This window comes from Vigna angularis, chromosome 3 (genome assembly GCF_016808095.1).
Source record: "Vigna angularis cultivar LongXiaoDou No.4 chromosome 3, ASM1680809v1, whole genome shotgun sequence".
Taxonomy (NCBI): Eukaryota; Viridiplantae; Streptophyta; class Magnoliopsida; order Fabales; family Fabaceae; genus Vigna; species Vigna angularis.
The window spans coordinates 39,893,610-39,917,873 of record NC_068972.1 but is presented as its reverse complement, the minus strand read 5'-3'; the positions used below and the strand labels follow the sequence as shown (position 1 = coordinate 39,917,873).

The 24,264-nt window shown below is 30.1% G+C and overlaps 3 protein-coding genes across 4 annotated transcripts; all 3 read left to right on the top strand.

Annotated features, from left to right (window-relative positions):
- Positions 1-8,244: 8,244 nt before the first annotated feature.
- On the top strand, positions 8,245-11,645 carry LOC108324311 (DNA-directed RNA polymerases II, IV and V subunit 8B). Its single transcript, XM_017557232.2, has 5 exons — positions 8,245-8,315; positions 8,468-8,548; positions 9,148-9,305; positions 10,703-10,791; positions 11,215-11,645. Exons 2-5 carry the CDS (start codon positions 8,470-8,472, stop codon positions 11,324-11,326), a joined length of 438 nt encoding a protein of 145 aa, XP_017412721.1. The 5' UTR covers positions 8,245-8,315; positions 8,468-8,469; the 3' UTR covers positions 11,327-11,645.
- A 2,378-nt stretch (positions 11,646-14,023) lies between these two features.
- LOC108325746 (EH domain-containing protein 1-like) lies at positions 14,024-18,387 on the top strand. The gene is made up of 16 exons (XM_017558837.2): positions 14,024-14,108; positions 14,234-14,313; positions 14,850-14,918; positions 15,012-15,069; positions 15,214-15,266; positions 15,356-15,402; positions 15,510-15,561; positions 15,898-16,011; positions 16,164-16,266; positions 16,377-16,426; positions 16,510-16,638; positions 16,734-16,985; positions 17,088-17,167; positions 17,328-17,451; positions 17,959-18,102; positions 18,202-18,387. Exons 1-16 carry the CDS (start codon positions 14,024-14,026, stop codon positions 18,385-18,387), a joined length of 1,626 nt encoding a protein of 541 aa, XP_017414326.2.
- A 2,733-nt stretch (positions 18,388-21,120) lies between these two features.
- On the top strand, positions 21,121-22,957 carry LOC108325054 (protein transport protein SEC13 homolog B). Of its 2 annotated transcripts, none has more exons than XM_017558045.2 (2): positions 21,121-21,252; positions 21,916-22,957. In XM_017558045.2, exon 2 carries the CDS (start codon positions 21,920-21,922, stop codon positions 22,823-22,825), a length of 906 nt encoding a protein of 301 aa, XP_017413534.1. In that variant the 5' UTR covers positions 21,121-21,252; positions 21,916-21,919; the 3' UTR covers positions 22,826-22,957. The 2 variants fall into 2 exon arrangements, with proteins under 2 accessions (XP_017413534.1, XP_052731005.1); XM_052875045.1 differs by having other exon boundaries at positions 21,913-22,957.
- The last annotated feature ends 1,307 nt before the right edge of the window (positions 22,958-24,264 follow it).

The following is a 24,264-nucleotide window of genomic DNA, read 5'->3' as shown; positions in this document are numbered from 1 at the left end:
ATGGTCGTGAGCTCTCTCCTGTTCTGTGATGGTGAGGTGTGTTTGGGTTGTTGGGGATGGATGAAGGAGGGTACAGAAGCAAGCCAGAAGTAACAGAAATATGTATCCCTCTTTCGTGTTCTAGCTTTTCCTTGTTTCGTAAGTGCCCGTGAGCTACGACAATGAAGATGCTAACGAGAGTGGATAGTGAGGGTCATGTTGTGTGAATGGAAGATGGGAAATCATGGGTCCTCTGGTTTTGAGTGTGTTGAAGAAGATGGAAGGGTAAATCAAAGATGAACTGATGATGAGGAGAGTCTTTTTCTGTGCCAGTGAGAACCGGATGTTGTGAGAATCCAAAGGATCAGTTTTCTTCTTTTTTTTATGAAAATGTTTTTGGGATTCTCTTGTGCGTGGTGGAGAATTGAATTCTCAGAGCCGTGTGAGAGTGAATGATAATGGTGTTGGAAGTGAGGGGGTCCAAGAGTTTGCATTTGGCTGTGGTAATCAGGTGCATGATAGGTGGAAGCCTCAAGATGAATTGTGATCCTCTCCCCCAAAATGGCTCTCCCCCTTAGCCATCTTCACGCGTCAGATCAAACCAAAGCCAAAAGCGTGGCCTGTTCGATAGTCGCTTCCTGCAACAGCCCCTACTCTGCCCTGCTGTGTTTCCTCTTAAGGTAAGGTAGCTAAAGGCAGTGTCGATGCATGCATGGCGCAGCAGAAGATTTGCACAAGAATGGGAGATAGCGTGGAAAAAGAAAGCAGACCGAGAACTTTTGCCATTCTTTTTTTTTTTGTTTCTTTTTGAAATAAGATTAAAATAAAATAAATGAAATAAAATACAGTATAATAAAATAAAGGTTTAATCATTCACTAAGTCCCTATTTTCGCATGGAATCTCAATTTAGTCTCTTTCTTTCTGGAAATATCAATTGGGTCCCAAATTTATGAAAATTGCAACAAATGGATCCTTTCCGTTAAATTGTGTCTAATGGCGTTAGGGTGTGTTTGATGTGGCACGCTGTTGTGAACTTCTTATCTGACGTGGTTGATTCAAGCAGTAGTAGTGAAGCACCTGGATATTTACAATTTTTTAAGTAAAAAGAAAAGAATTGTTTTAAAAGGGGATTCAAGTTTTGTGTGGATCGAATTAGGGATCACTTTCAAAACTGTAGCAAACAAGAGAAAGGCTTAAACTTTGCAACAATGGAAGCTTACGAGAACGAATCGAAGAAGGGGTTCTGGAATGCGGAGGAAGACTCGTTTAATTTGTTTTGATTTTGATTGTAGGGTTAAAGAGAAGCGGCAAAAGTTGCAGACTGAGATGGATGAAGAAGATAACCTCGATTGAACCTTAGTCTGGATTCGAAAACAAAGAAGAAACAACTTTGACATTGGCAAGTCACACATTTTATCCCTTTGAGTCCCTGTCCTCGAGTCTCAAAAAAGAGATGTACGATTCGATGGGGATAGAAAAGGAAACCCGTAACCACGCTTTCACTTACATTAAAAATTGAAACAACTAACGGAAGAGGGAATGCACCTTTACCATAGGGCAATGGAAAGAATCCGCGTAAAACAAAGCGGTGGCCTATGCCCAAAAAAAGAGGGAGAGAGAAAAGCTTGGTGTTGATAAGAAGGGAAAGAGAAAAGCTTATGTGACTGCAAAATATATCCCTGGAGTTGAAGCTGAGGGTGATTGCAACAGTGCATCATCAATGGAGAGGAGTGGCGAAGGTGAGAAGCTTGTCCATGAATAATCCCAATCCCTAATTCCTAATAGAGTGTTTGATCTGTGCACTTCTCCTTCTCCTTACTGCACTCAGAATAATTCCATTTTGGTTTAAAATAACTCTTTTCTTTTTATTTAAAAAATTGTAAATATCCACGTGCTTTACTGCTACTGCTTGAATCAACCACGTCAGATAAGAAGTTCACAACAGCGTGCCACGTCAAATACACTCTAACGTCGTTGGACACAATTTAACGGAAAGGATCCATTTGTTGCAATTTTCATAAATTTGGGACCCAATTGATATTTCCAGAAAGAAAGGGACTAAATTGAGATTCCATGCGAAAATAGGGACTTAGTGAATGATTAAACCTAAAATAAACTCAAATACAATAACAAAGTAAAATAATCATAAAATAAAATTAGAATAACATAAAATAAAACAAAATAAATTTCATCAAAACTATATTATTTAGTCACTCAGACGAAATTGGGTGTTGACAATAGTAAAACAACATGAAACACAAACCATAGCTAGTCATGGCAACATATCTCCACTCATAAATAATATCACAACCACTCCATTCATAAACAAACGTCATTTCCTTGTACTTTGTCATCCTAACCTGTTACGCAAAACAGGCGATTCGAGTCGTCCTTCATCGCAACTTCAGACCTATCTCCCCGACTTTTAAAGCCTTTTGGGCAAGACATTCACCTCCTTGCGCAAAAGGAAGTGACACTCGAATCTTTGTCTCTACGAGACTCAACATCCTTATCGTAACGCAATACGAAAAGGTCACACAAACGACAACAGTATGACGAAAATGACAGTTTCATGTTCACATCACAATTCCATATACAATCTCATTATCACATATTCCTCCACAAATCATAAGATCTATCTTACTATTCTCAAAATATACATAGTCTCAACAATATGCATTGCTTACCAATCACAAGACTTATAATACAAGCTCAATACTTTTCATACATAGTCTCAATACTATACATGAACTCATCAAACGCAAGATTTTACTACACCATATCAAATATTACGACTTCATATACAAGACCATAACATCTTGTAAAAATACTACGACTTCAAGTAAACCATCACCACAGATACATATAAAATTACGACAACTTTTATAACATACTACTACAACACAAAAATATTCAACTTTTATTATTTTATTTATACATAATAATCCCTTAGATTAAATTATGAAAATCATTTGTGTCATCTCTTAACTTATACATACTTACTAACAAAACAACAAACTAGTTTAATTGTGTACCAGTTAAGAGATAAATCAATTGCCAAACTTAATAATTCTACTATTTATATATATACATATATATACACATATATATATATATATATACATATATATATATATATATATACACACATATATATATACACATATATATATATATATATATATACATATATATATATATACATATATATATATATATATATATATCATAATAATATTAAAAAAAACTTAAGTTAGCTTAAAGGTTCCAGTGTTTAAACCAAACCCCAAATGTCCCTCTTCTCCCTTTTCTTTTCTTTAGTGGAATCTGCACTATTCAATGCCAAAAAAGCAAAACTAAAAGACTAAAATGTACACTTCCCATTCTACTTTTCATGCACCCCTTTAAACATGCAACAGGAAAGCAAAAATAATCCATACACTTAATAAATATACCCCTCTCATATAGAAAAGTAAACTTTCTTCTCCTATTTTTTTTGCTTTCTCTTCACTTTTTACGTAAGGTAATTTGTCTTTCTTCATTTTATTTCTACTCACCAAACAAGTAACCTCATCTCATGAAAACTACCCTTACTTCTCCCACATAATCCTTCACGCACACACCTATATTATATATTTTATCACAACCGCATTCTTCCTTCCTCTTCACCTATATTCATCTTATACTGCACCTATATATCAAACAAATCCCATGCAACAACCAATTCTTTCTTTCCGAACACTCCGAGACTTCAAAACCAAGACTATCCTCCTACATACACTAGTGCATAAAAGGCTTTTAACGTCATCTTTTAAACGTCCAACCCTCGAATATCCAACGTAAAAAATGATCAGTGACATTTTTTGTAAATAAAACAACCATATAGACGTCTTTTCTAGAGGGAACAAACTTCTAAAGCCATATAGACATCTAATGTGGGGAAACAAACTTCTATATACTCATTTTTGAAATCTAAAAAGTCATTTTTTTGACTCCATTTAGACGTCAAATCCCGTAATTTTGACTTCTAAAGTCATATAGACGTCTAATGTGGGGGGAACAGACTTCTATATACTCATTTTTGAAATCTAAAAAGTTACTTTTTGACTCCATTTAGACGTCAGATCCCACCATTCCGACTTCTAAAGCCATATAGACGTCTGTGTTAAGGGAACAAACTTCTATGTGGCTGCATTAAAACACCGTGAACGCAAGGCAACAATTACGCGCACTTAATGTTCATCATCTTCCAGTGTTATACGTCTATATAAACGTCTGATTTGTAGTGTCAGACGTCTATATAGACGTCTGACAGTGGAAACCGACGTCCCATCAATGTCACCCATAAAGACGTCAGGTCGGGATCAGACGTAAAAAGCCCAAAATAACAGACGTCTAAAGCCTTTTCTACACTAGTGATACTTTCTCTGCAACCATTCGCTCCAACTCATACAAACCCCTAACCCTAACTTAACACAATTATGCCCAAAGGCCAAACAACCAGTGTAAAAATAATACCCACAGTACCGGTTAAGCATCAGCAATGTATTCAATAAATATATATATATATATATATATATATATATATATATATATATATATATATATATATATATATATGTCCATTCATTCGAAATATCTTCATCACGTAGTAAACATGCATACAACACATACTCATTATAACGTAAAGAAAATATCTTAAACCTTACATATCCATGATATATCCTAGTTACTCCCTTTACCTGGGTTCCAGTAGAAAATTCCTAGCATTCTGTGATGTCCTAAACCTGTCCGAGAAACCTTCTCTTCCTTGACACAGCCTCCACCACACCTTGATCCCCGAGGTCTTCTACTTCCTACTCACTAGCTCATGGTGGTTTAAGGGGTAAAGTCTCTCTCTCAAGCACTCTCTCTTTTGAGGTGAAAGGATACTGCTAGGGTTTATTCTCACGACTTCTAAATGTATCCCTATTGGGCTTGACCTAATATAGTTTTTAATACTCTCTCCTACTACTCCAAAATCTTACCAAAAATAATTTCCTAAAATTAAGGAAACCAACTGAAATTATAATGTCCTACAAATCTTCCACAAAGCAAAATTCTTCTCATTAAAAAATATAACAACGTCATGCAAAAGGTAAATGAATCTATCCCAACCCAACACTATGGCATACAAAAATAAAAGAAACAAAATCTACTCTTTTCTCTTATTGGTTACACCAGACGCTAGCCCCACAAGACTACTATCAGCACCACCTCATTTACCACCAGAACCAATTCAAATTGTTGAAATTATAACACAAATAATAATATATGAACTTTACTTTAGGCATTTTCGAAATTTATGATAAAAACAATTACTAATTAATTTTTATACAATCCCTAAATAATTTTATCACCCAATAACACACCATAAATAAGTATTTATTTTTTAAAAGGTATTAAAATAAAAATAAAAGTTATTTTTATTTTATCTGGGTTTTACAGTTGGGATAGACGAGTTGACGGGATGACCGAAATCGACTAGGATGACTGAATAACCATGATAGACAGGTTGGCGGGATGGTCGAAATGGATTAGACTGACTAAATGACTGGGATGGATGGGCTAACGGGATGGCCAATCTGGCCTGGATGACAGATGAAATGGTTGACAGGATGACTAGTATGGACGGGCTGACTTGGATGTTCGGGATGAACTTGATGGACATGCTAACGATATGGTTGAGATGAATGAGATGGAAGGGCTAGTCAAATTGAACGAGCTTGACAAGTTAGCTAGGATGGAAGGGCTGACAAGAAGGTCTAGTGGCATATCCCCTAGCTATGACCAAACACTTTCAAGAAGAGCTAAAGTCCTCTATGCAACATAGACTTATACTCTCTCTCTTGGGCTATCATGGAGCTCCTTAGAGTATGATTTATTTAGGCCATATATTTTGGCCCAGTAGTGTAGGTTTCTTAGGACTGTATTAAAGCCTAATTAGTGTAGAGTTTTTTCCTAAGCTAGTCATCCAAATTATGTGAAAAATATGTGTCATGTATCATGCTTTAATTTGAGATAATGTTATAACTTAAATCATTAATTCTAATAAATTAAGTTTGAATTATTAATTATAATAAAGTAGTTTAATTTATAAAATGTTAATACTTTTAATTTATTCGGTTACATATATTAATTAACCAATTATACTTAAAAATATATTTTCATCATTAAGTATTATATATATATATATATATATTAAAATTAAAAATTATAAAAAATGAATCAAAAATTTTGAGCTTGCTCATAATTTATTTTTGATAGATTGGATTAAAATGGATTGAATTATGCCTTTATCACGTTACCACGATTACCTTCATATTATAGTTATTGCTATTTGTATTACTACACCATAATTACTATTATAACCATCATCTTTTTTATTTAGTCCACTTGATCAACCTCATTAAGGACTACATAACATTAATATTTGTTTTACTCTTATCTTGTTTCAAAATAACCATTTTTATTTGTTTGAAATCAAACTAATGAAACAAATGGTGTAAAGCTGGTCTTCCAATCAAATTATTATTCGTTGTAGCAACAAATAATTCATTGGACATTTTCTACTAAGTAAACACTCTTATTATATAGTTACTTGAAAGAAAAAGTGAAAGGATCTAATAAATCATGTAGAATGGAAATATTTTTTACAAGACACTCTCATTTTTTTATTAATAAAAAGCTTGAGCGAAAAATAATTAATTGAGTTTCATTTTATAAAAACTATTATCTTTCTATAAGTAAATTTTTTTTCCTCCTCTACACTCTCTAATATTCTAATCCTTTTAGTCATCTGTCTTAATATTAGAGTACGTCATATGACTCTTGCAGCAAGACTTACAATCATATCCGATCAATTTTTCAAATAGAGTAAGTTTATCTTTTATTCTTCTTTTGAGTCTTTTTGGTGTATCTATTACATGTGGGATTTATAGAGTTGCATATGTTATTTGAGGGTTTTAAATGAGTCCATGTTCCTTATGATTGTTAAGGTATGATAAAATCTTGATTATGTGGAGATCTTACTTCTTGTCTGAATGGGAATACCTATGGGTAATGAAACTTTTGTTATTTTTAACTTTTATTGCAGGTGAGAGAAACTAGTATTTAAATACATTATTACCATTTTGATGTGAATGGTTGTGATTTTTTATGTGCTTTATAGTATTTTAATGTTAAGTGAGAGATGTTTGAAATTAGTAATACATGTGAGAAATAAGTATACTAGTCTGGGTAGAATTGTCTACTAGATTTATTTTTTAACTTATTAGTAACTACCTTGGTATAGAAATGAACTAATTAGCTAATTGACTTATTAGGCGTCAAAAGACTAGCTAATTCACTATACCTCATAGAGGTAGTTGCTAAACGAGTGAGGAGGGTCGTTGCTAAACGAGTGAGGAGGGTCGTTGAGTGAGCTTGTGTTTTAGAGGTCATTGTGTACTTTTACTGACGTGCTAAAGGATCACTTAACGAAAAGAAAAGGACTTTGAAATGGAAAATGAGATATTTTTGAAGAACATGAGTATGATATAGATTGAGTAAAACTAGGACGTTGGCCAAAATCCACGATAGTTTTGTATGAAATCTCATTAGTGAAAAAATTTGATTTTATGGTGATTGTAATCTATTAGTCATAATAAGTAATATGTGACATTTTTTTAATAAAATATAAAATATGCTATGACGACTCTAAATCTAATCGATAAAAAAAATGATACAATGACATTTTTGTAATAAATTAAAAATATACTATAACGGTTCTATATTCAGCTAGATGTAATTTTTGTAATAAATTAGAAACCTTAATTTTGTTTACTTACCTCACTATTTTAGAGTTTTAAAGCCACGATATCAACATAGTATTTCAGCAAAAAGGTATCTAATAGACCATTAGGAAACCTTATTAATTCTCTTCACTCTCACCAATCATCTCGTCTACAACTACAAGGTCTACATCTAAAGTTTTATCACAATTTTGCCTACGAACAGATGCTGTGAGTATCTGTCTTGCAACATCTTTATGGATGGGATGCAGTGGAGCGGTGCAAGGGAGCAAAAAAGAGAGAGTGGAGTAGGGGTTTTAATTTGACTAAGGGTGAAAAGGGAATTTTAAAATATAAGGGCATTTAGGAAGAAAAATTGGGGTGTAGGGAGAAATGGCCCCGTTGGTGTAGTGCAGCACAGGCCATGGAAGCCCAGACCCATTAGAAAATTCTCGAATCCCTGCTTCTTTTTATTTCATTTTTTTATTACTTCTCTTTTAGTCCCTCTAAAGTCTCAACGCAGAGTATGTTCTGACAACAATCTTCTTCTTGCCGTTCTTCTAATCTTGTTTGCATCTTTTGATTCCTAAAGCTTCTTCGAAATTCGCCTTTCTCTGCTTTGCGATTTTATATTTCAGATTATTGGTAATTTGTTTCACAAGTTCTTCTGTTTCAGCCATGGTGGAGAATAATCTCTTCGAGGATATTTTCAGAGTAGAAAAACTAAACCCCGATGACAAAAAATTATTCGATAAAGGTATTATTATTCCTACTATTGTTATTTGCATCTGTATTACTTCTTCAATACTTCAATTCTCTTCATATGTCTTTGTTTAGTTTAGCTTTCCATGCTTTGTTGTTGTACGTGTCTAGGGTTTTTCCCTTGAGCTCTCTGTATTATTTGGCTCTTGTTTTCTTTCTTTTTTTTTGGAATCTCGTTTTTGTTGTTTTTGTAAATTGGATATCAACATTTCGTGCAATTTGAAATGCATGACACTGTTAGTGCATGCGCTTTCAATCTATCAAAGAACGAACGCATCAAAGCTTTGGGATGAGAATCGCCAGTGAGACCATGAAAAATATAAAGAATATCCCAAATTTTCATTTTAGGTGTAAAATTTCTATCCAAAAGTTCTTTACATTTGATTTCTAAAGAAGTGTTTTTTATGTATGATATTTTAAATTCACTTAAAAGATTGAATTTCCTTTCTTAAAATTTCCCGTCAAAACTCGTCATTAAAGTTTGTCTGTTGTTATTCGATTTCCATTTGTAGCGGTGTCATTGGTCTTGCTAGAGATGTTTTTGATCTACTTCTGTGTATTTCATTCTAATACTTCGATTTTGTGCATCTCAAGTTACTCGAATTGAAGCAAGAAGTGAAAAGTTTGACATGTTTATGCACCTTGATATCAATTCTGAGATATATCCATTAAAGGTTGGTCAGAAGTTCACCCTTGTGCTGGTTTCATCTCTTAATCCTGATGGAACACCAGACACTGGCTATTATACACAGGTAAGAAATTTATGATGTACAATGAACCTTTCTTTCACTGTGAAGGATTGTTATTATGATTATCAAGTGAAACCATGGTACAAAACATTAGTTACTGTTAGAACGTACATTTAATGCCGTATGTCTGCACTCATTCTTTGTCAATTGTTATTACGTTTCCTGTCGCTGGGAGCTTCTGTCCTTCATCATGAACTTGTAAATCAAATCATAAATTGGGTTAATGGTGGTGAGCATAGACAAGATTGATTTGGAAGGCGTGGTTTTGTACTATTAATGCGGGGATGATTACATGATACCATTGCTTAATTTAGTGTTGTAAGAAGCAAATTTTCTCTGTTCAATACACAGTTTGCTCTTTCTAAATTTTTATTTAGTGCCTTTTTATTGTGTATTGGAATATTCAGTATCTATAGTTGTATCGAACCACTCGGCAACTGTTATTAAAATAAGATTCAAGTATCTAGGACTGTCAAATACTTCTATATATCAATGTTTTACCTGTATGTGATTCTGGTGTTTATGTGATGCAACTCGATAAATATTACATATATATATATATATATATATATATATATATATATATATATATATATATATTTAGTAATACATTTGGCATATAACTCAGATCAGATAATTTAAATAGGATCAGAAGACACTATCTTTTCTTCTGTATCCTTAGAGCTATACTAAATAGTATGCAATTTTATAACTCGAGAGTGATACAATACAAGAGTAGTTGATGGGTTTAAAGGGATCTGAATCCACCCTAAATAGGGCCATTCTTCTAACCACAATGAAAAGAAAATAAATGAAAAACTTCAATTGTTTTTAATCAATCCTTCTGACAATCCTTAGGCTTGAATTCCTTTATATTTTAATCCTAAGTAAAGATGTTTCTGTCCTGGAAAATCATAGTAACCAGGACACTGGTAACATGCAAAATAACATTGCTGTGGAACATATGCCATCAAGTTTGTCAATCCTAGAGTCTACACAAACTCGTGTAGCTTCTGTCATCAGAGTATTCCTAATACAAAAATATTTAAATAAAACCCATGAGTGCACCTAGCATTCAAACATAAAGTCGGGACCCATTACCAAATGTCAATTGATTCATAGAAAACAAACTGCCAATTTGAGAAGGCTAGCAATAACGAGTGTTTCACTTTTTGTGAATGAGTTTTTCTCTGCCTAGAATCTTAAGCTCAGTGCTAGTCTTGTGTTGCTTTTAACAATGTGTCTATGCATATCCCAATTTAAAACTAATAGTGTCCTTTGTCTTTCGTAATTTTCTTTCTATTTTTATCTATTTGTTCTCTTATATTTTCTCTATTGGTTTTCAACTCAGTTAATTTAACTTATCTTACAGAATTCTGCTCTATATTTATTTTTTCCAGATCAATCGACAATCACTGGCCAACAATTTTGAATATGTCATGTATGGGAAGCTCTACAGGATAACAGAGGCTTCTGGGCGTGAAAAGGCGTATGTCTATTTCTAGTTTTGAGTTTCAAATGCATCATACTTAAAAATTTACTAAATAACTAAATTCATTTTAGGAACAATGTGTTCGTCATTTGGATTTAAATTGTTTTTAATTGATTGTGAGCATGAAATGAATAAGTGAATAGCATATTTGTAGTTCATATAGTGCCGGTTGATTCATTTTGTTTGTAAATTATCTTTGCATTGTATAGTTCTGTTGTGCCAATTGGTTATGAATTATCTTTTGATTGTGAGATAATAAGTTATCTGAAGTTACGAGATTTGTAGCAGGTTTTATTCGTAGTAGCAGCTCCCCTCGTCAGAGATGAATGCGATCATTTCATTAATACTTTAATGTTGTAGTGAATGTTACTCTTGTCATTCTTTTGAGTAATAATGTTTTTTACGGGTTTTGAATTGCAGGGAGCTAAATATTTCATTTGGTGGGCTTCTGATGCTGCTGAAGGGAGATACCTCTCATTGCAACAAATTTGAGCTTGATCAGAGGTTGTATCTTCTTATAAGGAAAGTCTGAAAATTGTATTTAAAAGAATGGAGGATGTGAATCCTTGTTGTGGCAAAAGCACAGCAGCTACTTCCAACTTAAAAAGAAACGAGCATCTCTACTATGAGTCTCAAATTTACTATTTAGGTGTTATAACAAATTGTATTGGTTCATGTTGACGAGAGTTTTAAAATTAAGACTTGCTACTTGTATAAGACTTTAGATTTTAAAAATTAAAAAAAAATATGATTCTTATTAGACTTTAAAAATGTTTTAAAAGTAGTGTAACATTATGAGAGACTTGAAAGTAAAATAATATTTCATGTTAATGTTTTATAGGATTTTTGTATCGGCGATGCTGTCACAAATACCATTATTTTGTCCTTGGTGTTTTTGAGTTCCGGCTTTGGAGACACTCTTATTCCTTTGTTTATGCTTTTGTGTCATGGTTCCTATTGGCTTATAAAAGTTATTTCATTTGTGTTCTCATCAAGAATCTTATAATTTCAAGGTTCTTCTTGGCTTATGAAGATTTTTTTTATTATTTACCTATCACAACTCTTTTCAATTTATCAAAATCGTTTGTGTTTCTTGTTTGGCTATGAAGGCACTTTCTTTTACGAGAACTTAAGAAGGCACTTATTAATGGTAGCCCATCAAGGCCATTCTCTTCTATTTGTCTGTATCAAGCTCATTTCATTGTGTTTACTTATTAATGCTCGTCACAGCCACACACTCTGATTTTAGTGTTCATCTTTATGTTTTGGAACTCAAATGAAATTAAAGTTTATATGTTTTTTTTTTCTATATTTTAATATGATAATACGTAAAAATTAATTGTTCATATTATCCGAATTGACTCGGTAATTGGCGGAACTTAAAGCAATAGTCCTCATCCTTTACAACTTTTGAGTTGGCATATATGTCTATACCCTCTTAATACGAGATCGGCCTCTTAGATAGAGGATATATGCAAGAAATCTCCTACACTCAATAATGTGGTAAATGCATAATAATATATGTTTAATTGTCGGAAACTTAAGTGTGATCTAAATTTTATATTAAGGAAATAAAAAAAGGTTAAACAATATAAAGAAGAATGACTTTTAAAGTTATTATTTGTGAGTTAAATTTATATTTTATTATTGTTGTGTTTTTTCGGTTAATATGTTTTGAACATCTATAAGTGGTATTAGAAGTTATCTTGTATTGAATAAATATAATATGGTTTCTGCATTAACTTGAGCAGATATAGTAATGTAGAGAATTTAAGTGTAAGTCTTACATTTAGTAAATATGAGAAAGTTCAACAAAATATAAAAAGAATACTTATTATTTTATTGTTTGAGATAACATCAATTTCATATGTAAATTAAATTTATGTTTTATTATTGTTGAATTTATATTTTTCTTAATAAGTTTTTGTTTCCATAAATTCTAAATGCATGTTCATATTTTTTTTGAAAGAAAGGTGGTTGTGTCTTTTAATGTTCTAGATTTTTTATATATTTTAGTAAAGAAGTGTGTTAAACTAAAATATTTTTATTGAAGATTTTATATTGTCTAAAAATAAAGTTAAATTATATTATATCCATAAAGTGCAAAATCTCATTATATTCGTGAAGTTGAATTGAGTTATTGTATAGTTTTTTATTAGGTTCTTAACAAATAAGACGAAAGAATAGTCATAATAAACCATTACTTTGTTCGATATATTTTTCAAATTTTATTGAGTTTACAAAAGTTAAACCCATGTGTTTATTTTTAACTTTCAACAACATTTCATGCTAAATGTGAGTTCAAGACATTAATGAGTTTTATGTCAAAGTATATTAGTGTTGAATTTCATTTTTAACATATTTTTAACAAAAGTAATTTTTCGTTTAAAAATTCAAAATAAAATAAAATTAAAATTAAGTTCAAAAGGAAAAAATAAAACTATTTTTTAAATAAAATCTAAGATTACAAGATTATATTATTATAAAAATTATAAAATTATGAGAATATAAGACTTTGAGATTATAAAATTATAAATTCATGGTTTTAAGATTTTAGGTTGAAGATAATGTTAATTCTTTTCAATTCATTTCTCATTGTTCTCGTGTCTTTCTAATAAATATTTTCTCAAAGATTCATTAATTTGTGATATCATATTCAACCAAATATGTCACGTTATGATAAAGAACAAAAAACGTATACCTAAGAGAGAATGTTAGAAACCAAATGTGAGTGTAAGTTTTTTATTGACTAAATATAAAAAAATTAAATAGTATATAAACTTATTATTTTAAAGTTTAAAGAATAATATAGTATTGAGTACTCTTTTACTGTTTTTTTTTATTACTCATTTTGTTCTACCAAATACAACCAACGAAAATAAAATCATACAACTATTTTTAGATGGTCGAATTGATTCTAAATTAAATAAATTCACTTTTAAGTTGGGTATAATTTTGTCAAACCCCTTCACAGCATTGAAAAAAAAATGAAGACAGTTTCCTCATTTAACGTATGCAGAGTTATTCATGGAAATTTCAATTTTAGGTTATGAGCACATCCCCTAGCATTGAACATCAACATTCTGAATATAAAAACCCTAAATTTGTATCATACATTCTTTGCAACTTCTCATGTAACCCTTTCCATGCATCTGCAACCCCTCTTCACATCTTACCCAAAATCATAAAAGAAAAAACAAAGTAATAATATTTTTGTATTATTGTTATCATGGGACTTGAGATAGTGCCAATCAATTCAACTTTTGAAGACTATCAAACCCTATATGAAGAGTGGTTCAATTATGTAGATGCAGGTTTTTATTTTCAATCTTCATTATCTTTTATCATAATTTCTATGTCTTATGCAAAATAAATAAATCTATTTCTATTTATTTATCGTAAATAATGAGATTATTATTCTGCATTTTGGTGTCTTCAGATGGAGATGGTCGCTTTACAGGAAAAGAAGCCATCAAGTTTTTGGCCATGTCAAACTTGTCACGACAAGAATTAAAACAGGTTTTCTATTTTATACATTTATTTTATGCATTGGAATAATAAGAAGTATATATAACAAGGATAATGTGTTTTTCGATTGAAGTTGAGACATTAACATTTTTAAAATGATGAATGATGATTGTATTAATTTTGAATTTGTTATATTTCTAAATTCTTTAATATTTTATAATCATATTTAAAATTTTACTTTAGTAATGTATAGTATTTATTACCAATGTACGATCAAAAAATATCTATTTTTTTATCAACAAAAATATATATTAATATTAGAGCACTTGGATGTTCTAACCCTAAGTTATATGCAAGAATATCCCATAAAGTACTGTAGGAAATATATGCAAGTTTTATTCTTTTGAAAAATTTCAAATTTATCTAGGTAAAAGTTTACTTAACATACCCATTTTTCCCATATTGTTAAAAATCAAATATGAGTTATTTATTTAAGTTACGTTATTTGATATTTTTTACATCATTCTTTTAATATTTTTTTCTTCCTTATAACTAATTATTTTTCTTTTTTCTCTTACTAAAATAAGGTATGGGCCATTGCAGATTCAAGACGAGAAGGATATCTAGGTTTCAAAGAGTTTGTCACTGCTATGCAGGTAGAAAAATAATTCTTTTCTTGAGAAAGTTTTTTTTTTTTTTTAAGTTTAATTTCTTACCAATTTTTAAAACCTAACCCATTTGGATTGCAGCTTGTTTCTTTAGGACAATGTGGATACTCAATAACACATGATCTATTAACTAGTGATGGTAATTTCTGTTTGCTTTTATGTTGTTTGGTTTATTTAGTTTTGTTGTCTGCATTAATTAAAATTTTGTAATTTATTTTTATATCACTCATTAAATTTATATTATAGAAGTTAGTATATAACATATGGTTGACTTTTATTTCAGCTATGAAATATGTAAAACCACCCACAATGGAAGGTTTAGATGCATTAATTGCAGTGAGTATTTTTTATTTTTTTTGTATTGATTGTATACATTGATCATTTAGTGAGATGACTTATCATTAAATGTTTTTTATTTTATGCAGAAGAAAAAACGCAAACATAAAGATAAAGAATTAAGTGGTAATGTATAGTAGTTTAATTAACAAGTGCATTAATTAATATTACTTTTTTTTTTCTTTTTTCTTTATTTATTTATTTATTTTTATCGATTTCACTCACTTATAGTCATGCAGTTAGTCCTCAACCATCACCTGCAAGTAGTTGGTTTTCTGGAAAGTCGAAAAAAGAGGTAAGAATTTGTTACTTTAATTGCTTAATATTGTTCATCTTTTACTGGCTTAACTCTATAATATTTGTTTAGATATGTTTGACTAGAAAAAAATCAAGTGATTTTATTTATCTAAGAATTTAAGACGATTATTAGAAATGTTAGTTAATTATTTAATGGCTCTACATGTGAAATATTAGTTAATAATGATTCTGTTTCTATATTCTTTTAATGTATCTTCTAAAATTTCAAATATTTTTATAAGTGTGTGTAAAAAGAGATATTAAGTGAGAATTACTTGTTCTTTAAACTTTTAATTTTCTTTTAGTATTTTTAATTTTGAGCATATGTTCTTAGGTATCTGTGGCTTCAGTGACATCAGTTATAGATGGTTTGAAGAAACTTTATCTTCAAAAGTTGAAGCCTTTAGAAGTTGCATACCAATACAACGATTTTGTCTCTCCTTTTTTGGTTAGTGTGTTATTTCTTTTATTTAATAAGAAATATAACTAATTAGTTTAGACTCAATATCATTGTTTACTTAATCATGTAACACCATTTATATATGAGAAAGGTATGCAATTAATATTTTTTTTATCGATCATTATTTTTATGCATTACAGGCAAATAGCGACTTTGATGCCAAACCTATGATTCTACTTTTGGGTCAATATTCTACTGGAAAAACAACATTCATTAAACATATGCTTAGAACTACTTATCCAGGCAACTCATTCTTCAACCTCAAATTCTATATCTATAATATACATTTCAAATTCCACACACAAGTTATACAATTTGCATTAGTGATTTGTTTTCCTTGTCAATATTATCAGGAGCTCATATTGGACCAGAGCCAACAACAGATAGGTTTGTTGTTGTCATGGTATGTGTAAACATTAAATTCTAAACCTTAAAATTATGGTTACTTTAGCTTTGATGAGTTAATTGTAGTTTTCTTTTGCATAGTCTGGACCTGATGAAAGAAGCATTCCTGGGAACACTGTTGCTGTCCAAGCAGACATGCCATTTAGTGGTCTTACTACATTTGGCACATCATTTTTGTCCAAATTTGAGTGTTCTCAAATGCCTCATCCTGTAAGTCTCTTTTATACCTATTTAAAACAAAATCTAAGAGATTTGTTCTATACTATTGAAACTTAACTCTCTCATTTTGTATCATTTGTTCAAAGTTATTGGACTACATTACATTTGTCGATAGCCCTGGAGTTTTGTCGGGAGAAAAACAAAAGACACAAAGACAATATGATTTTACTGGTGTAACATCGTGGTTTGCTGCTAAATGTGATTTAATACTCCTTTTGTTTGATCCTCACAAACTTGATATTAGCGATGAGTTCAAACGTGTGATATCATCCCTAAAAGGAAATGATGACAAAATTCGAGTGGTCTTAAACAAGGCAGACCAAGTTGATCCTCAACAAGTAAAAGCATATATAATTAATATTTTGATTTAACTTAATCTAATGTGGTTTTACTTTAAGGTCAAAATTTGGCTTATATTTTTGTTTGATCCAACGTTGCAGTTAATGAGAATATACGGTGCATTGATGTGGTCACTTGGAAAAGCATTAAATGTTCCCGAAGTCATGCGTGTATATATTGGGTAAGTCACTTTATAATTTGTATGTGTTAAAAATGTCATGAACTTATACATTTCTTATTTACATTATTGTATAATTTAGATTTGGTTATACTTTTGTTTCATTCATTATCATATAAAATTGTCTTGTCCATTTTATGATCAAACCTTTTTTTGTCTTCAGTTCTTTCAACGAGAGGTCTATACAAGATTCCATCTGTCCACTTGAAGATGAAATATTTCAAAAAGAACAAGATGATCTTCTATCAGATCTAAAAGATATACCAAAGAAAGCTTGTGATCGTAAAGTGAGTTTTATTTATAATTTTTATTATAATCTATGTATAAATTTAGGATTATTCATATGTATTTCTTTTTGTTAAAAGCTATTTGATGAAAAAATATTTACAAATACAAGTTTGTAAATTTGAAATACTTGTTTATATATAACTTTTCTCATGAAACATTTGGGAAGACAAACAAAACCAAAGATTATGACTAGTATTATCTTGTGGATACAAAAGTTTCATAAGATAACTTACCGAAAATTAAATATTCTGTCAAATATTTTATCATTTATTACTCTTAATTTTAATGATTCAAAATATTAATTTTTTTATGGTATAATATTATAGTTATTATTGTAATTATTCATCAACGTTTTATTTAGAAAAATATTTGTCTGTATTACCATAATTATAACATTTTTATTGTACATTACTATTATTATTATTTAAACAATATGATGAATGTAAATTATAACATTCAATACTATTTTTTATCTTGATAAAATGTTAATTACTTTTACATTGCAGATCAATGAATTTGTAAAACGAGCTAGATCTGCTGTGATACATGCTTACATTATGGGTCATCTTAAGAAGCAAATGCCTTCTATGATAGGAAAAGCTAAAGCTCAACAAAAACTCATTGATAATTTGGAAGATGAATTTTTAAAGGTATGAATTTTGCTTTAAATAAATTAAACTCACATGCATGTTTAGTCATAATAATTATTGAAAATTGAAATGCTAATGTGTAACACAAATTGTAATCAGATACAAAGGGAGTTTCATCTACCAGCTGGTGATTTTCCAGATGTTGAGCAATTCAAAGAGACCTTGAACTGTTATAACATTGACAAATTTGAAAAATTGAATAAAAAGATGATACAGACAGTGGAAGATATGCTTGCCTATGATGTTCCAAAACTCTTGAGTACATTCAGAAATCCATATGGTTAAGTTGTTGGCTCATATTTATGACAAAAAAATAAATACTTCAAACTTGCCAAAGTAAATCTTTATGTATAACTGATGCATATTAATGTTAATATGCTTCAACATTTTTGTAAAGTTATGCAATGGTTTCATCAACACTTGTTTAAATGAAACTATGTAAGACATGTAATATATATATATATATATATATATATATATATATATATATATATATATATATATATATATTCCTTTGATTGTGTTGTTAAATTTAATGTAATGAAATACTTGTTACTAAATTGTTAATTAACACTTAGTAAAAAATACCTTCCTAAATGTGATTATGTTCAGAGAATGATTTTGTACAATAACAAATAAATGAAAGCCATCTTAATTTTTTGTTAGAACTTTACCTTTATTATATATATATATATATATATATATATATATATATATATATATATATATATATATATATATATATATATATATATATATATATATATATACGTGTGTGTTATTGCATTTGTTTTCCTTTACTTTAATGCATGACAACTATAATAGTGTTTTATCAACATTTATCAATTTATGATATCACTAAAAATTGTATAAAATCCCGCATGATTATTATTTTCTTCCACCTCTCAATGAAACTGCAATAATTCATTTTTTATCAATCAATTTACATTCTTAAGCATCAATGATCGTCCAAAAATTAAGTAAATATGTGTTGCAAATTAAGCAATAAAAAAAGCTCTTCAAACAAAAATATACTTACAAATAAGTGAAAATCTAAATCTAAATAAAAATACACAAAAAATTTAACTTAATATTAATTTTTCTAACAAAAACTACAAACCATATTTACAATTTTTTATGAAAATTGCAAATCTTTCAATTCAAATTTTCTGAACAAAAGGACATATTCTTCAATGACGCACATCATACACTCATATATTGTAGTGATGATTCTCTAAACAATTTTCCATTTTTTTATAATAGTTTTTTAGTATTTTCTTTTTCATATTATTTAATGTGAAAATTTGATGAACAATAATATGTCATAAAAAAATAAGATTAAATAACTAAAGAAGATAAAAAAAATTATAATTGTATTGCATAAAAGTTAATGATATCCATTTATTTATAAACAAAAATTATTATATAGAAATTTTCTTTACATTCCTTTGCATATATGGACACTATCACATTGAACATTGTACATTGTGTTATCATTAGGGATAACAAAAAAATTTGTAGTCACGGTATCCTCGGGTAAAATCCGTGGTGGATAGTTACTATCCGCGAATATTTACTATCCACGGATAACGGGTAACGAGTATTTTAATACTCGCTTCTAAACGGGTCGGGTACGAGTAGTATACCACCCGACCCGCGGGTACGGGCAGTATACTACCTGACCCGCGGGTACCCGTTACTCGCAAAAAATAATAAAAAATTTAATTTATATATATTTTTAATTAAATTTAATTAAAAATAAAATAAAATTATATTTTATTATAGATTAAATTTAATTATATTTTAATTTATATTTAATTTAATTTATATATATATTTTTTGAAATTTTATTTAAATTTTATTTTAAAATGTATAAAATATATTTTTTTGCGGGTATCCGTGGGTTTTAAAATACCCGCGGATATTTTCCAAACTATTATATTATATGTACCCGAGACCATATCGACTTATATACATGAGGTTATCTCAAGTGAACATGAACACGTACCTGACATCATATTGGTTCGTAATAACTAAGATGATCCCAACTCATTTATCTCATATCACTTCAAATAACTATGAACACCTGCTTTATAACATCTCTTTTTGTAATGATTGAGATCATATAGTTTAATTACATTGTAATAGTAATGATTAATTATGATTATTAAAGCTTAAAAGTTAAAATGTATTAATAAATCATTAAACAAATTAATCACGTAATTTAGGCTTAAGTTCATAAACCTAATATAAATAGCATTGCTTATGTAATTTTTTTATCAGTAAAAAAAATATAAATATAATATCAGAGCACTTGTATACATACTTATTTGATGTAAAAACAAATAATATACCGAAAAAACTAACTCTAGTTATAACGATGTTGTCCTAGAGATGTTTTGAATAAAAAACTCTTCGGAAGCTATCAACCTTTTTGCCAACATGAATGAGACAAAGAAAAGATATTGTTGTACAAACTTTTTTTTCATTACGAGAAAACTAGTTACATTTTTATTTATTACAACATTTATTATAACGTGTGGCTTCAGTGTGGAATATCTTTTTAAGGGATAACTTTCTGAATTTTGAACTATACTTAGACTTGCAAACATTTTATCTTAAAAGCTGACAAATGAAAAGAGTTTGTATTTATAGTGTCTTTTAAGTCCTATAAAAACAATTATATTAATACTTTGATTAGGTTACATGTGTTTATTTTTTATAATAAAATATTAAATTATTATTATAATAATTATAATTATAAATAAATATAAATAATTTTTATAATTTTATTGTAGATATTTTTTTATTTATTTTGTAAGTAATTCTTTTATAATAAATAGTTATTTTAGTTTAAGAATAATTAAACTTAAAAATATTAAATAAAAGTATAAATAAATTTTAAAAATATCTCATAAAAAATAAAATTGGTAAGAGAGTTATTTTAGTTTTAAAAGATAATTATTTAAAGGGTAAAATGAAAAAGAAAATTTATATTTAAAACATTGGTTATAAGAAATCATTTTCTTCAGTTTCAGTTTTTTCGTTATATCTCGTCTTACACTCACCGGCCACCCTTACTCGCGCCACCGTACAGGGCAACTCCGGCAGCCACCCTTGGTTCCTTAACTTTCTCTCTGTCTTTCTCAGGTCCTTTCTCTATTCTATCTCGATCTATTCAAATTTCAACTTAGATCTTCTGTTTCCGTACCCATTTTGCGATCCTTCTTATTTATTTGATACATTTCTCTTTCTTTTGGGACAATTTCCTCACTTCATCCAATTTTTTTTTCGCCAGATGCGGTTTGTTTTCAAAGGTTAACCATTTCCCCCCAATTTTCCTTTTTCTTTACAGGGTTTGATGTTTCGAATTTTTTGAATTGCTTGCGATTCTATGATCATTTATAGATCTTGATTTGCACGGAATTGTGTTTCTCTTTCTTCAGTGCTAAATTCGATGAATATTTATTTAAAATTAAAAACCTTTGGCTGGGTTTTCACTTTTCATCACCTTGGGAATAGGGTTTTGCTTGAGTATTATGTTTTTGTTGATGGATTTATTATTATGTATAGTGTGAATTGTTTTCTGAAGTTCGATGAGTTGCTTGCTTGGAAAATGTTATATATTTGTGTATTTGGTATTGAATCTTATGCTTATGCTTTTGTTACTCCTTCATTGCCTTTTATTTGATATTTGTTTTATTTCTACATTGGAAGTGACTAGTTGAGAGAGGGTTTCTTTTAGACTATTAGTTTCACTTACAAATTGTTGTTTGAAACTAACTGTTTGCATTTTGTGTGTGTTGATAGCAGAAATATGCCTTCTCAGAAGGTTGAAACGGGTCACCAAGACACGGTCCATGATGTTGCAATGGATTACTATGGTAAGAGGCTGGCAACAGCTTCATCAGATCACACAATTAAGATAATTGGAGTGAGCAACACGGCCTCTCAGCATCTAGCAACATTGACTGGTCACCAAGGACCTGTTTGGCAAGTAGTGTGGGCTCACCCTAAGTTTGGTTCTCTACTTGCATCGTGTTCCTATGATGGCCGTGTCATTCTATGGAAGGAGGGTAACCAAAATGAATGGATTCAAGCTCATGTGTTTGATGAGCACAAATCATCTGTGAATTCTATTGCTTGGGCGCCCCACGAGTTGGGTCTCTGCTTGGCTTGTGGCTCATCAAATGGGAATATATCTATTTTCACTGCAAGAGCAGATGGTGGCTGGGACACTGCAGGGATTGATCAGGCTCACCCAGTCGGTGTCACTTCTGTGTCATGGGCACCATCAATGGCACCAGGTGCCCTGGTTGGCGCAGGGTTGCTTGATCCTGTGCAAAAGCTGTGCTCTGGTGGATGTGATAATACCGTGAAGGTATGGAAGCTCAGCAATGGACTGTGGAAGATGGACTGCTTCCCTGCTCTTCATATGCACACAGATTGGGTTCGAGATGTTGCTTGGGCACCCAATCTAGGGCTACCTAAATCTACTATTGCTAGTGCATCGCAGGATGGTAAAGTGGTTATATGGACCGTGGCAAAAGAGGGTGATCGGTGGGAAGGCAAGGTTTTGAATGATTTCAAGACACCTGTTTGGAGGGTTTCATGGTCACTGACAGGAAACATACTGGCTGTGGCTGATGGGAACAACAATGTGACATTGTGGAAGGAAGCAGTAGACGGGGAATGGCAACAGGTGTCAACTGTGGAGCCTTAGAATGTGATTTGCAGGCCTTGTTTATTAATTTGAAAATGGTTAGAATTTTTTTTTTTAACTATAGTTGACATCTTGTTACCCTGCATATTATACAGTTGATTAATTTTGCTTCATAAAGCACTAGTTCCTTGATGTTTGTGATCCATTACATATTCTGTGATTTGAAGAATGAAGTTCATTAGTCCGAGGTATTTTCAGATTAGAAGAATGTTTTTGTAGTAAATAATCTGACAATAGCTTCTGTTCTCGAAATTTCATAAATTGTTGCATTTAATTTTGACTGCGCGTGATTAATCCATCCCCCTTGAGAATTTTGTTTTTAACCAAGCCTGTGATAGCATCATGCGATCTTTATAATGACCTTGCTGGGATAAATATATTTTTATTGTTGCAGTGCATACCATATCAGTCAACCTAGCAACAGATTGGGGTGCATTTTTGCTGATGATTATCTTTATAATTGAAGTATTTCTAGAGTCATGTAACAGTTTAACTTAGGAAATGATCCCATAAGTGAAATAAGTTTAATGAACAAGGATTTGAAACGTATATATCTAAGATAAAATTTTAACAGGTAGAGAGAGGGGATAGAGAAGAAATCTAAGAATAGAAGAAACCCAAAAGACAATCACTAGTTTCCCTTGGAAAAACTACCACGGTTCTATACAGCGTATTACCCCGCCTCAGCTCAAGAAATTCGAAAAACGTCTACAAACCACAAAATCGTGATCAAAATAAATTTTTAGGACCACTAATCAACAAGAAGCTAGAAAAGAGATAAGGTAACATATGCAAAGAATTCTATATGCATGCAAAGAATTATATATATATATATATATATATATATATATATATATATATATATATATATATATATATATATGTATTAAACTAAGAATTAAAGAAAAATTAGCAGAAACTTACTTATTCTATAAAAAGAACCGATCGACAGATAATGGAGGACTCATTGTTGTGATATCTTAGATATCTCCTGATCGTCAAATAAACCATAAATCTTAGAAAAAAGGGAGAGAGAACTTAGAGAATGAGTTTTAGTAAGATAGCGAATGTTTTAAATAATAAGACGTGTTTATGAAATTTTATTCATATTATTGAATTATTTTAACATTAAAATATTCGGTCTCATTATTTTAAAACACATATCGCTCTAATCATTTATTTTTTAGGTTTTTACATCAAGCATTTCAATCTTTTTACAAAATCTTCTAAAAAATTACATCATTAAGTATTTCATACAAATAACTTCTTAAAATTCTTTTTTAATTTTAAAAGCATATTAACATGTTTTTCTCATAATTTTATTTTCAATATTCTTTACTATTGAGATGAAATTTCATGTGTGTTTTACCCACCTAATAGTAAATGTTAAAAAGATAGTATCGCAACAATAAATATTAAAATTATATTACAAATTTATC